We start from the raw sequence: 13,741 nt of genomic DNA, 5'->3' as shown, positions 1-13,741 counted from the left end.
CATAACATAAGGATCGTAAATATACCTTTTTCATCAAAAAGGGAGTCCAAATCGATAAAACCCCAATTTTTCCCAAGAGATTTACGAATAGGTAAAAAAAACCAGATAAAGAAATTATGAGAAAATGTCGAATTGAAGATTGAATACTAACCCTCATATTAATTCAAGAAGAAACCCGTAAGAATCACTCCATTCCGATCTCTAGAACTCCCGATATGCTCAAAATACCAAATGAACACAGTCTGAGATTTTTATAACAGTACATGGCTGTTATGCACCAGAAAAACAACAGTTAATCTTTCACTAAAAAGACCGTAATTTCCTCATACGATAGTGAAATGACCCGATTCTTTTTTGTAAATGTCTTAAATAATGATACGGACCTGCTCGTTCAATGGGAGCTCAATTTCATGCTCGTTTGCCCAGTCAAATATCATTTCTACTCAGTAAACAATTATTTCTTATTTACGATAAAAGTCCAATCTCGGGTTAGCGAAAATGCACCAAAATTTGCAGATAAGTCCTATAATTCATGCTCCAAATTTCAGAACCTTCGGAATAATTTTTCGACCTTTAAAACTAATGATGAACCATTTAGTTACCACAATTTGCTGAAATAGTGTCAAATCATCCAAAAAGCTTAAAAGCTCACCCAAAACTCATTTGACACTTCCCGAACACAAACCAAATATGCTACTAGCTTGAAAATGATATTTTGGACTCAATGAAATCGTTGGAATTTGAATTCGAGGTCTCCTTGACCCGGTATCCGATAAGACGTCAAGAAACTAACTTTAGGCTCAAAAACTCAAAACGCACTCGGGGCCTCTAAAATTCAACCAAGACTCATTCTAGACTTAGAATCACCCCCTGAATCCAACGGTGCCCTCGGAATTCCATTTCGAGCACCGTAACCTCGTTTGTTGACCAAAGTCAACTCTTGTTCAAAATTTCACAATTTTAGCAACTTAGGACCTCAAATCTTCGTTTTAACTCCAAATTCAACTCCTTAAATTCTCATAGACCCATTTCGACATTCTAAAACTGCTGGAATCGACGGAAATCCGATTCGAGTCTCGAAACTCCAAATGACTCGAAATAACACTTTTAACCAAACTTTAACTCTTAAAAACTCAACTTTCCAAAAACTCAACTTTTCATCAATTTTCCTTCAAACCAACTTCGAAAATACAACAATTAGGACTCGGGGCAATTATCGAGAGGGGTAAAACGGTCATTTTATGAAAATTTCCAAAAATGACCTTTAGGGTCATTACATTTTGTGGAAATTTCTAACTATAGTGAATCCACATTTTTTAAAGTGTAGCAGTTATATATGAGACTGAAATTGCATTAGATTGTGTCTATAAAGTTTAAATTAGAAAACTTTATAGTATGTTGAGAAAAAAGGTAAAATGAAATACCTATCTACTTCTATTATTACTGATTATGTATTTGGAGAACTATCTAAATACATAATTATTTCTATAGTTTAAATAATTACATTTTATCTCATTCGTTAATAATTTCATATCAAATTTCAAGTTAGATACATGTTTTTTGCTATCAGATACACTAATAAGGAGGGAGGGGAGTGAGGTTGTCTATGTATCTCAAATATATTCATATCGCATCAGATATATGTATCTAATGTAATTCACATGTATCTGAGATACCAGATACACATGCAAGATAGGAGAGTGACGAATAAGATGAAAGGGAGGGAATTTTATCTATCTCAAATATATGCGAATACATTTGGATACAATGTATCTAAAACAAATTACACCTAATTTTGACCCATATAATGTAAGAAACATGTATCTAAATGCACCAAGATCTGATAAAATTCATTATATAACAAACTAGCTTGTATCTAAACTAGTGAATTTTTTGTAAGTTACCCATCGGGCAAATCAAATCTCCATCGTTGCTAAACTAAACAAAAAGTGACCTCAAAATTGGACTAAAAATCATGGTATTGGTATCCTATCAGTTATAGAATACTATAATTATATTTTATTAATTAGTTGATTAAAAATTATTTTAATCTATTTTCCGTTTTTTATTTATTTTATTAATTTATTATTTGTTAGAAATCTAATGTTATATATTGAAAATGAGAAAGTCATGTTATAACTAGTAATATCATTCTTAAATATGTTATTTATTAAATTTACACTAAAATATATTCACTTGTGTTTTACTTAATTGCTAAAATTTGTTGAATTCAACAATTGCTAAAGAAATTTTTTCTACCTGCAATAAATGTGAATCGTTTTGAGTGAATAATATATTAAAATATATAAAATTTGAGATTGCTTGAAGGAAATTTAAGTTGGTTGGGATTGAAAAGAAAATCAACTCAACAAGGAGATGAACTGTCGTAATGTATATATATTATACAAACAATGTATATTGATGTATATACATCTCTAATACATAATGTTACATCATATATACATCGTTATACATTATTTATATAATATCATTACATATAAATACGATCATTTTTGTTGATTTCTTTATCACACGTATAATTACGTAAGGAAAACTTTTAAAATAACCCAAACAAATATACCCCAAATTGCTCAACCCCAACCCATTATTCCTTCGTATCGAATACACCCTGAATAGGTTGAGAATTTGGATCATGTAATCTTCTGTAAGAGAAAAATTGAAATTACTCGCAAGCTTGATTGATCTTCTTCTACAATGAATTATATGAAAATGTTATTGATCGGAAGGATGTAACGATCGGGTCCCGTTGTTATAGAAAAGCCAACGGGGAAAATTTTGGGTCGAAAAACTTTTTTGTAGTAACTTGGAATTTTCCAACCTAGTCCAGATTTGGACGAAATCGGAGTCATTAAAGTTTAGAGAATTCTGGTAATAATTGGGTGGTCTAATTATGAATCCGTACGACTTTACGAAATTGAATTCGGGTGAGTAGAACTTTCGAAATAGATCTTATCATGAAGGGATAGTTTTTGAGTGTCGTTGGTTGATGGCGTGTTGTGAAATGGGGTTATTGGAATTATTAAAATTGCTCACTCTTTCATGCAAGCTGCTTTGGCGGTGGTTTCTGTCGCTAGGGGGGGCCGCTGTAGCGGGGTGGGGACTGCTGTGACGAGCCCGAAGTGACCTAAGTCGGAAATAAACCCCAAAACATCGTTATTCTGCACTTTTCAACTTTGAGAGTAAGGAGACGAACCCCAGGCGATTCTTGACAGTTTTCCACCATCTTTAAGGCTAAAGGTAAGGTTTTAACTCCCCGAATCCATTTTTCTATCCGTAAAACGTAATCTAATGGGTAAATATCGATGAGGGGGAGTTTTGATCTGAGAATTATGGTGGAAAAATCCCTGATTTTTGTAATGGGATCATGGGTATGATCTAGGGTTGTTAGAATTGTTAGTAATCAGAGTAATTAGTAATTGTTTATTGATTCTCGTATTATATTGATTGTTTGTAGATCAAGAACAAGCGGAACAAATCCGGAAGGGGAAGAATCAAGTTTCTTAGGGTTTCAAACTTGTTTCGAGGTAGGTGATGATTGTGATTTCATTTTGTGTGATGTATGTTTATTCTTGCTTCATTATAATACATGTATGTGAATGTTGCATTATTGATCACATTAGTTATAAATAGGATATATGAATGATGAATGCCATGAATCATGACTTGATTGTATGATTATGAGAATGAACTTTGTGATTGTGATTGTGGCTTGTTGAATGGATCGGGTGTTGCGTTCCAACACATAAATTTGGATCGGTTGCCACGTTCCGGCATAATTATGGGATCGGTTATCACGTTCCGACATAATCATTGGATCGGGTACCACGTTTCGTTATGCTAACAGTTTAGGTTTGGGTTCTATGAGAGGACTAATGATTTGATATAATTGTGTATCTTGAGAAATGTGAAATTGTTCGTTGTTCGTAAATGATGATGATATTGCATATGTTCGATATATGTATGTGATTATATTGTTGTAATGCCTGATGTATGTTGCACTTAGTGGGATAGCCTTGTGATCTGCACTGTGGTTGTGTACTGATACTGCATTTGCTCTTTCTTTGTTAAGTACAGGGCATCTTCAAGCGGTTATTGACAGACCTCGCTTAGAAGATCACTGATCGTCGTTCGAATTCAAGGGTGAACCAGTTCTTCCAGGCTGCCATGAGTTCTCTTTCTGTCCATGTCCACATTTCGGACTTAGACTTTCTAGTTAGTTATTAGTTCATTAGTTTGGGGGTTGTATCCCTTCTTGTTTAGACTTGTTGAACTTTAGAAGTTTTGGTACATTGAATTTCAGGTTCTAGGTGTATTTTCCGCATTGTTTAGTTATTAGATCTTTTGGAAGTTTATGGGAACTTCAATCTTTAGCTATTTAACTTTCTTCCGTAACTTAAATGTTTAGTTTTTGGTTTAGTTGCTTGGTTTAGGTTGTAGTAGTGGTTCTCCCACCGGAGAATTAATGTGGATGTCAATCACGACTGCCTGGGTCGTGACACAGAATGACCCCAAAATAATGTTATAACACGTTTAATTTAATTTATAATTAACTTTTTTCAATATAACCCCAAAATATTATTGATGGGCAGGTTGACCCCAAACTATTCTTATAACACGTTTACTTACCTTTTTCAATATAACCCCAAAATGTTATTGATGGGCAGGTTGACCCCAAAAAAGCACATAATGTTTNAAAAAAAAAAAAAGAGAAGAGAATATAATCTAAATATTTGATCCCTTGGGGACCTTTTATAAATATTAAATGGTGTCCAAAAATATGTATTTTTAAAATTCTTTTTCTGATATTCAATCTGATTAATATTTAGAGCTACATTAAATTAAATTAATTGTTCCAAAATTGTGCAAAAAAATACGATGGATTACAATTCTTCAGATCATATCAATATGATGAAAATGTGCACATTAAAATATTTATATGTAATTTAAATATTTATTTTAAATATTCTCATGTCTTAAAATTTAAAATCTAACACTCCACGAGTAGAAATTAAAAATTCTACCTCATAATTAGTATTTTGCATTATTAATAATTTAATGAATGTATACCCTACAAAATAATTTTACTGTATGGGAAAAGACTAGACTAGTTTTTATTATTTCGTTATACGTAGAGCCAAGTGCACAAGCAAGTGACCTCACATCAACTCAATGGACACTATAAACTCATACTTAAAATCATTTTAGTTTTTCTTTTCTTTTTCAAATTTTATGTGTTATTAATTTCATCTAAAATAGACAAGGTGTTGTGATTTTCTCGATTATCTATGGTGAAATAATTGAAATCTCGACATAATTTTTGCAAAACATCATATAATTAATATTACTTTAATCAAGAAACATACCTGACTGTATAGCGCTTTTGAATTATTTTCAGCGGAGGCAATTTAACTTTAATATAATTTGATTTTTCCTTTTGTATTGAGCTCTTTCTCATGTTTTTTTATGGGAATAACTGTGAATTGCAGTTGAGAGATGGCCTATTTTTTAAGACTATTTTATACTTCAATTACCGATAAAATAGATGTATTTAACTAAGATACTATTCTCTTGATGCGAAATGAAGCCATAATATAATGAACTATTTATATATGGAGAATGATGACATAAGCATAATGCAAATGCAATATAAGTGTGACACGTGTCAACATACAAATCTACTTTCATGCATGCAACACGTGTCATGCTAACTATTCATGCGTAATGACACATATCACGTTTCTCAATCACTTTATCGTACTTAAACACTTCCTAATCATGAAATAGCTAGTCACTTAATCCTTCACTTTTTATCAAAGTAGAAAAAAACACTTAATTACCTTAAAAAAATTACCTCATAATAAAGTTTGACCAATATTTTTTAATAATAATTAACTCTTTTGTTTATTTAAAATCCAACAACTTTTTATCACTTGAAACATATATTATACCAAAAGGAGGTCAATACACATGCATGCAGAAATTAAAAGCTGATGAAAAGAAAAAAGAAGACTTGAATTATTTTTCAAATAGCCATCGTTTGACCATTCCAGATACACTGCATCAAAACTTTGGTCTAAAAATATAAAGAAGTTTCTTTTTCACCACGTGGGAACATTTTTGGACCCTAGGATATTCCACGTGTCTTATTCTCCACCGTCCATTTTTTAAAACCAAAGACCAAAATTTTGTACCCTTTTATTATAAGCGCCAAATCACTTGGCCACCTTATATATATATATAGTCTATTAATAAGACATGAAAATAAAATTAAACATGGAACAAGATCCTAGCAATGGAAGAAGAACGAATGATGGTGGTGGTGGTGGTGGTGGAGAGATCAAATACCGAGGCGTACGGAGGCGCCCGTGGGGGAAATTTGCAGCAGAGATACGTGACTCAGCGCGACAAGGGGCACGTGTATGGCTAGGGACATTCAATACTGCGGAAGAAGCAGCAAGAGCTTATGATAGGGCGGCTTATTCAATGAGGGGACATTTGGCTATACTTAATTTTCCTGAGGAGTATAATTTACCTAATAGCTCTTCACATTTTTATAGTGCTGGTTCTTATTCTTCATCATCAATGGCTTCATCATCGTCGTCGTCAAGGCAAGTTCTTGAATTTGAATACTTGGATGATAAGTTGTTGGAGGAACTTCTTGATTGTGATGAAGAGCCAAACAAGAGGAAATAAAGATCATTTCAAATGTGGCGGAGGCATGCAAGAAGTTTTTCACTAAGAAAGTTCATCATAAAGAAAAAGAAATATTTTCATCTTATATATGCATTGTGATTATTTTTTTATGAAAAAGGGGTTCGTCTAAACCCCTTCTGCCCCTCTAGCTCCGTCCACTAATTTGAATAATGTACTTGGTCTGAATCCCCTTCCGCCCCTATAGCTCCATCCACTAATTTAAATAATGTTCTAGGTCTATTTATCATATACTCTATTTTAATTTCACTATGAATTTTTTTTGTGTTTGAATGTAGCAATCAATTTGTTGCTACAGACAACATGGGTTGTGGTACACTGGTGGGAGTCCTTCACCCTTAACCATAGATTTCGGATTCGAGCCCTGGGTATGGAGAAAATTTTGTTGGGAGCGCCACCTCGAATGGGCCTTGCAAAGCGTAATCTGAACTTAGTCGGAGCTCCAATATGGGCTCCGAACACCGGGTGGGAAACCAATTTGTTGCTACAATTCTTGTAACTCAATGTACTACTATATTTGCTAAATGCAAATGTTGAAAGGTCAACAAAAGAAAAATTAAAGTCTTTGCGATCATAAATATTAATTGTCATTTCTCTCAACAAATTTTTAGCTCTATTCTTTTTCATATATTTTTTGTCAGGTATACCACTGACAAAAAGAAATGCAAGTTGATAAAAAGCTTGTGGCCCTTGATTATTTCTTCATTAGGTTGAATATTAAGTGCTGACACCTAATAAAATTGAGTCCATGACTCCAGGTCCAATTTTTTTTTATATCTGTCACATTCATGCTGCATATATTTGGACACAATTTCTACTAATATTAAGGGATCATTAATAGGCCCCTATATAGGTCTATGCTTAATTTTTTTTCATTTACATTGGGAACCAGTAATGAAGAGACCGCGAGAATTGAACTCATATCTATCGGTACTATTAGACGGTAAAGTCTTATCGTCATTATATGTAAGTTCTGTTATGTGTATTATTGGTTTGATTTGTCAGTTTATGATTTATAGATATATTAAATCAACAACGAAATCAATAGAATATTCATTATTAATTTTGGTTAATTGATTTTTTGTTCTTTAACGATTTGATTATTATTTAATCGATAAGAAATTATTTGTGACTCTTATAAACAAACTTTGCTTTCTGATGATCTTGTTTTCATTTGATCATATATATGTAATTTTTAATCAATTTCTCTGATACATTTTTAGTGCACTTTGTTGTAGAGGTGACAATTAGTCCATGAAATCATAATTCATTTAAGTTTGAGTTGATTAATTATGTTCAATTATCATTTTTGTGTTTTATAGGAAGGAAAATATTTTTCGATGTTGTCATGGCTTAGTTAAATGTTTTGAGAAATGTTTTTCAAATGGATTTTATTTTCTCAAATTTAAGGATAATGACTTCCCGCATAAAATTAGAAAAAATAATTTTAAATCTCTTTCAACCTAACCACCTAATTCGAGATCAGGGATACGACCTCGACCTAGGAAACGATACTCATAATCCCGACTTTTAGATCGTGGTTAGGAGTGGGGTCCCGAATCAGGGTTTGTTTTTGGGTCCCCAGTTAGGGTTAGGAGTCAAGTCCTGAATTGAGGTTGGAAGTCAGGTGCCGAATTGGGATCGAGATCAAGGTCAAATCTCAATTAGTCTGAGATTAGGATCGAGAGTTGGGTCCTAAATCAGAATTAGGAGTTGTGTTTTGTGTTTGTGTCGGGAGTCAAGTCCCAATTATGGGTCAATATTGTGTTTTGGGTCGGATCCGAGTCAGAGTTGAAAAATAAGTGATTTTCTGTTACTTACTAACCAAACACTAAAAGTCAATTAAGAAAGCCATTTATATTTCAAGAAAATATTTCTTAGAAAAATATTTTTCTATGAAAATCATTTTCGTTGTTACGAAACAAACCATGGGCAAAGAATTTTCGATGCCTATATATAAAAAGTAAAAGCTTATCCTGAAGGTATAAAATGTATATATATACCTGCTGAGTATTCAATTTTATCAATTATTTTTTTATAAATAAGTATAAAGGGTAATCTTTTTAAAAATTAATATTTTTCGAGTAATTTCTTATGCGTCATGACCACACATCTTAAATGACCAAAAATATATAAAAGGCTAATCACAATGTTTATTTAGGGAAGTAAACCACAAACTAAATTGATAAATATTAAAGGTAGCGTTGTATCGTTCCTTAATTAATTAATTAGTCGTACTTAGATAACATTCGAAATTCATTTTTGGCATAGGTACCTTATCATGGTGTCACCATAGATGTCCCCATGCTCGTAATCTTAAAAGAAGATTCAGAATTTATTAAAGAAAATCATATATTTGAAATTTCGAATGTTATCATCATCATATCAGATATTCGATATTTAAGTAAAAAATATTATTATAACGAATTAACGGCATTTGTTTATAACCTATAGAGAAATATTTGAGAAGGTGGGGTCTGTGGATGGAGATATGACCGTCCGGTGAAAGGGAATGGAGGCAGGAAAGATATAATCAATGTAGAATATGTCGCTTGTGAAACTCGTTTTTCTAATTTTTACTAGAAAAGTTGTTTTCTTCGTTTTTAAGTTTTCTGAAAATTAAATATTTTCATTCGTACCGAACAACTATACCCAAGTTGCTTACTTTTAATCTTGAACATTTTCTAATCCCTTTTTACTAAGAAATGGCATCTCCTTATTATCATGTGTTCATTTTGAACTTTATTCTTTTTTCTATTTATTCTTTATTTGAATGAGTCAAAGGGGAATAATTATAAAGTGATTCACTCTTAAAAACACAGTGATTTCACTAGAAAAAGGAACAGTTTGATTTTCCTTATTTTGCACAACAAATGCATTTAAAATTGGACATGTATGATGTATATTAAATTTGGATAAAATGGTTTGAAATATATTTGAACTTTGACCGAAATTGTTGTAACAATTCCAATCTTTGGGCATGACCTATTACCTCTGCACTATTTAATAGTGTATTTTAAAGATATATATGTGTCCACGTGGATATCATACATATTGCATCATTATAAATAGTAACTCGTCCAACTAGACACTTATATGTCTTTAAAATACACTATTAAATAGTGCAAGGAATTATATGTCCTGCCCAAAGTTTGAAATTATTACAATCATTTCGATGAAAGTTCAAACATATTTCAGACATTTCTCCCCTTAAATTTGACCAAATGCTCATCCTATATGTTCTTGATAAAATTGTTTTTAGTTGCAGATTTTTGTCTTCTTTCTATTACTTAAAAAAAGTGAGCCACCGGTTCAGATATAAAATAATATTCTTTTTGCTTCGGCAATTAAATATCCAACCCTTAATCGCAATGATTCAATTTCAAAGAGTGAAGCTCTATCAATTAAGTTATCTTCCCAATTAGCCAAATTAATAGAGTGTACATGTAATAGTTAAATGCTCTCTTTATTCTTTTTCCGGCACAACTATGCCATTTTAGCTAGATTCGAACCAAAGGTCTCTTATCGTATATAAGATTAAATCAATTGGGATATATTTAAAATTTGATTTCTACCTAGGCTCCCTTCAAATTGGTGTGTTTGAAACAACTCTTGTTTGTTCATAATCAACATTTTTTTGGGTGAGGGGAGAAAAATACTCACCTGTTTATGGTAAATGAATTGACAAATGTATCTTATTATTATAAATTTTCCACTCTATTTTTAAATTATTTTTTCAAGTAATTATCTTATTATACTATCTTTATCTTATCCTATTTCTTTCTTGACTTATTCGAGGAATATATTAAAGATTGTTTATTCCTTCAATATGTCTAAAGTAAACCATAGACGATATAATCAAACTCACTATTTCAGCATTTCACCTTCTCAACAACGATACCATAACAACAATTCTTATCAAATATCAAGAAATGAATAGAAATCACAATGAGAAAATAAATCATCTCAAATTCTCGATAACCATATATAACTAGAAATTTTATTGATGGTGCTCAAGATTTAACAGTACATTAAAAAAAATGCATCTTATATATACAATATAGTTTTTCCGCATTGGAGCTTCAATTAAATCTGAATCGCACACTGCAGGATCCATTCTGAAGGTGGCGCTCCCAATATGATTTTCTCCAAACTCAGAACTCAAATCCAAGACCTTTGATTCAGAGTGGAGCAATCCCACCACTGCACCACACGACCCATATTGTTGGTAGGTACGTATTCATCACTTGCTCACCCTTAAATCTATATAGCTTATTCATTAGCTTTTCCAAAAGGAGATTAATTAATAAAAACAAAGTTTTGCATATTGATGATGATTAATAAGCTTAAACTAAACAATACATTACATGAAACTCAAATTCTCCTTCTAATTAATACCAAAGAAGGATATCACTAATAAAGTTTACAATACTTAACCTTATTTTCTTTTTGTAATTTTTGGATCTTCAACACCAAGGAGTTCTTCAAGAACACTATTATCAAGACACTCAAGTTCAATAATTTCCCTACCTTTATAATTTGTTGTTGATGATGAACTAATAATTCCTTTTCCTCTTGGAATATTATTTGAAGTAACATTATTTGTTGATGAACAAATAATTGAGTTATTATTACCATAATATAAGGGAGGACAAGAAAGTTGATTATAATACTCATTAGGAAAATTTAGAGTAGCAAGATGTCCTCTTAGGTTAAATGCTGCCTTATCATAAGCCCTAGCAGCCTCTTCAGCAGTATCAAACGTCCCGAGCCACTGTCGGGAACCAGGCTTGGTGGTTGGGTCACGTATCTCCGCCGCGAATTTCCCCCACGGCCGCCTACGAACGCCGCGGTATTTCACTTCATCTTTCTCTTGCATGGTTTTTTTTCCTCTAGATGAATTTCCCTCCATGTTATAATATTATGTATGTTATAGTTATTTTTTTCTTATTTGATAACATAAGGATATCTATATATTTATATAGAGGTCTATGAGATAGTGACACATAACAAATGAATTGTAGCAGTACATTATTATATTCCAAGTTTATCTATGGAAGTACTCCATCGCGATTTCATTTTATATGTTTTAGTTTAATCAATTATAAAATTTAGGGAAAAAAAAAAGTTAAATCTTGTACAATAATATTTAATATGTCATGTTTTTCTTATAAGCACTAGCAAAATCGGATTTTTTTTAAATATCAAAATATAGAGAAGTACTAAACATTAAAGAAAAAAGCCAAGAGGAATTAACATATAATATATGTATATAAATATTTTCTTGTCCACCACTGCCCATAACGGCTGGGGTTTATTCGAACTCCTTTCGATAGAGAATTTTATTATTTATACATGATTAATATAATTTTTTCTTATGTATATATATTTGATGTAGAATTTTCTTTGACTAGTTGATGTGTCTACTTCTTCAAATTTTGAACTCTGTTAGTAAAAATTCTGATTCCAGCTCTCCGCCATTGCATAAGGGAGTATCATTATGTCTAAAATTAATAAGAATATTTGGATTAAAAATTTACCAAACATAAAAATAGATATAATTTCTTTTAAAAAACTAAAAAAACAAAGACAGATAATTAGAATAGGAGTAAGATAAGTTTCTTCAAAATTATGATGAAATTCAGTAGTTCAAGCGAATTCTAATATGTAATATTCAAGAGATATTTATAAATTGCTTTTTACTGCTAACACTTTATATCCTTATAGTGTTTTTGACTGGAATTATTTTATTCGAAATATATTGGATTTGGAAACTAATTCTGGTATCAGAAATTCAGAAATATCGATTTAAAAAAAAAAATAAAAAAATAAAACATATTTTATTAATGTGTATTTTTACTTTAATTTTTGAATTAAGATTAAATTATCTTTGTTTGGTGTCAAACTCGAGTTTCTTGATTATATTATTAAAAATTATAGGAGATCAGTAATTTAATTACATGGACTTAGATAAGATTCCTAAATCTTACAAGATCTAATTTACTATATATGGGAAGATTTACCTTAGATGTGTAAAAAATCCGTTTAATAAGTATCAATTTTAATTCCAATAAATTGGACAAAAAAAACATATACTCCTTTGAAAAAAATTATTTAACATAGTTGAAATAATTGAATTTGAAATGTCATTATACAAATGAGATCAATCTTTGTATATATTACACGCAAAGAACATTTTCAGTTATAAAAAAAATCAAAAAATCATTATTCAATAAATATATATTATATTACTATATATAATAAGTGGGAATATCTACTACTTAGCACATGACAAGTGTTGGATGATATGTGCTTGGATAGTGTTGTACATTCTTCTTTTATGGTTGTACCTTTAAAAATTATATTATTGGACAATTTAACACCATTAATTACCTACCTCATTTGGGCCCATTTATATATATATATATATATAAATAAATAAAAAGTGGAAATATCTACTACTTAGCATATGACAAGTGTTGGATGATATGTGCTTAGATAGTGTTGTACATTCTTCTTTTATGGTTGTACCTTTAAAATTTATATTATTGGACAATTTAACACCATTAATTACCTACCTCATTATATATATATATAGTATTTAGTTACATTGTAACTATCTTGTTAGCTTTCAACCAAAATGAGTACTTCTTTTAAATAATAAATATGTCATTGTATGACCTATTTATTACTCATTCCTTTTGAATTTGTTAATCTGATTTTGATCTGACACATAGTTTACGAAAGTAAATTAGATTTTGAGAAAAAACATTAAGTGATACTTGAAGTTGTCCTAGATTTTCAAAAAGATACCTTAACTTTGTGTGCGTCCTATTACCCCACAAAACATTCAAAATCACAATAAATACACATTCTTACACAATATTTCCACTTTGGACAAATATATCCTTCGAATGTGCAATTTCTTAAAAACAAAAAGTAGGACCCATTATTGATGTATTGAAGGATGCTTTGGTAATATCCTATGATGAATTCGTTTTATTTGTTT

At 31.0% G+C, this 13,741-nt stretch overlaps 1 protein-coding gene across 1 annotated transcript; it reads left to right on the top strand.

Moving 5' to 3' along the window:
- The first annotated feature begins 6,276 nt into the window (after positions 1-6,276).
- On the top strand, positions 6,277-6,768 carry LOC125852078 (ethylene-responsive transcription factor ERF096). Its single transcript, XM_049531810.1, has one exon. It carries the CDS (start codon positions 6,277-6,279, stop codon positions 6,712-6,714), a length of 438 nt encoding a protein of 145 aa, XP_049387767.1. The 3' UTR covers positions 6,715-6,768.
- Positions 6,769-13,741: the final 6,973 nt, after the last annotated feature.

Source organism: Solanum stenotomum, unplaced genomic scaffold (assembly GCF_019186545.1).
Source record: "Solanum stenotomum isolate F172 unplaced genomic scaffold, ASM1918654v1 scaffold32159, whole genome shotgun sequence".
NCBI lineage: Eukaryota > Viridiplantae > Streptophyta > Magnoliopsida > Solanales > Solanaceae > Solanum > Solanum stenotomum.
This window is presented reverse-complemented; position numbering and strand designations above follow the sequence as displayed.

What these genes read in the sequence shown, in the direction of transcription:
- LOC125852078 (XM_049531810.1), top strand. Translation starts at nt 6,277, where the DNA reads ATGAAAATAAAATTAAACATGGAACAAGATCCTAGCAATGGAAGAAGA.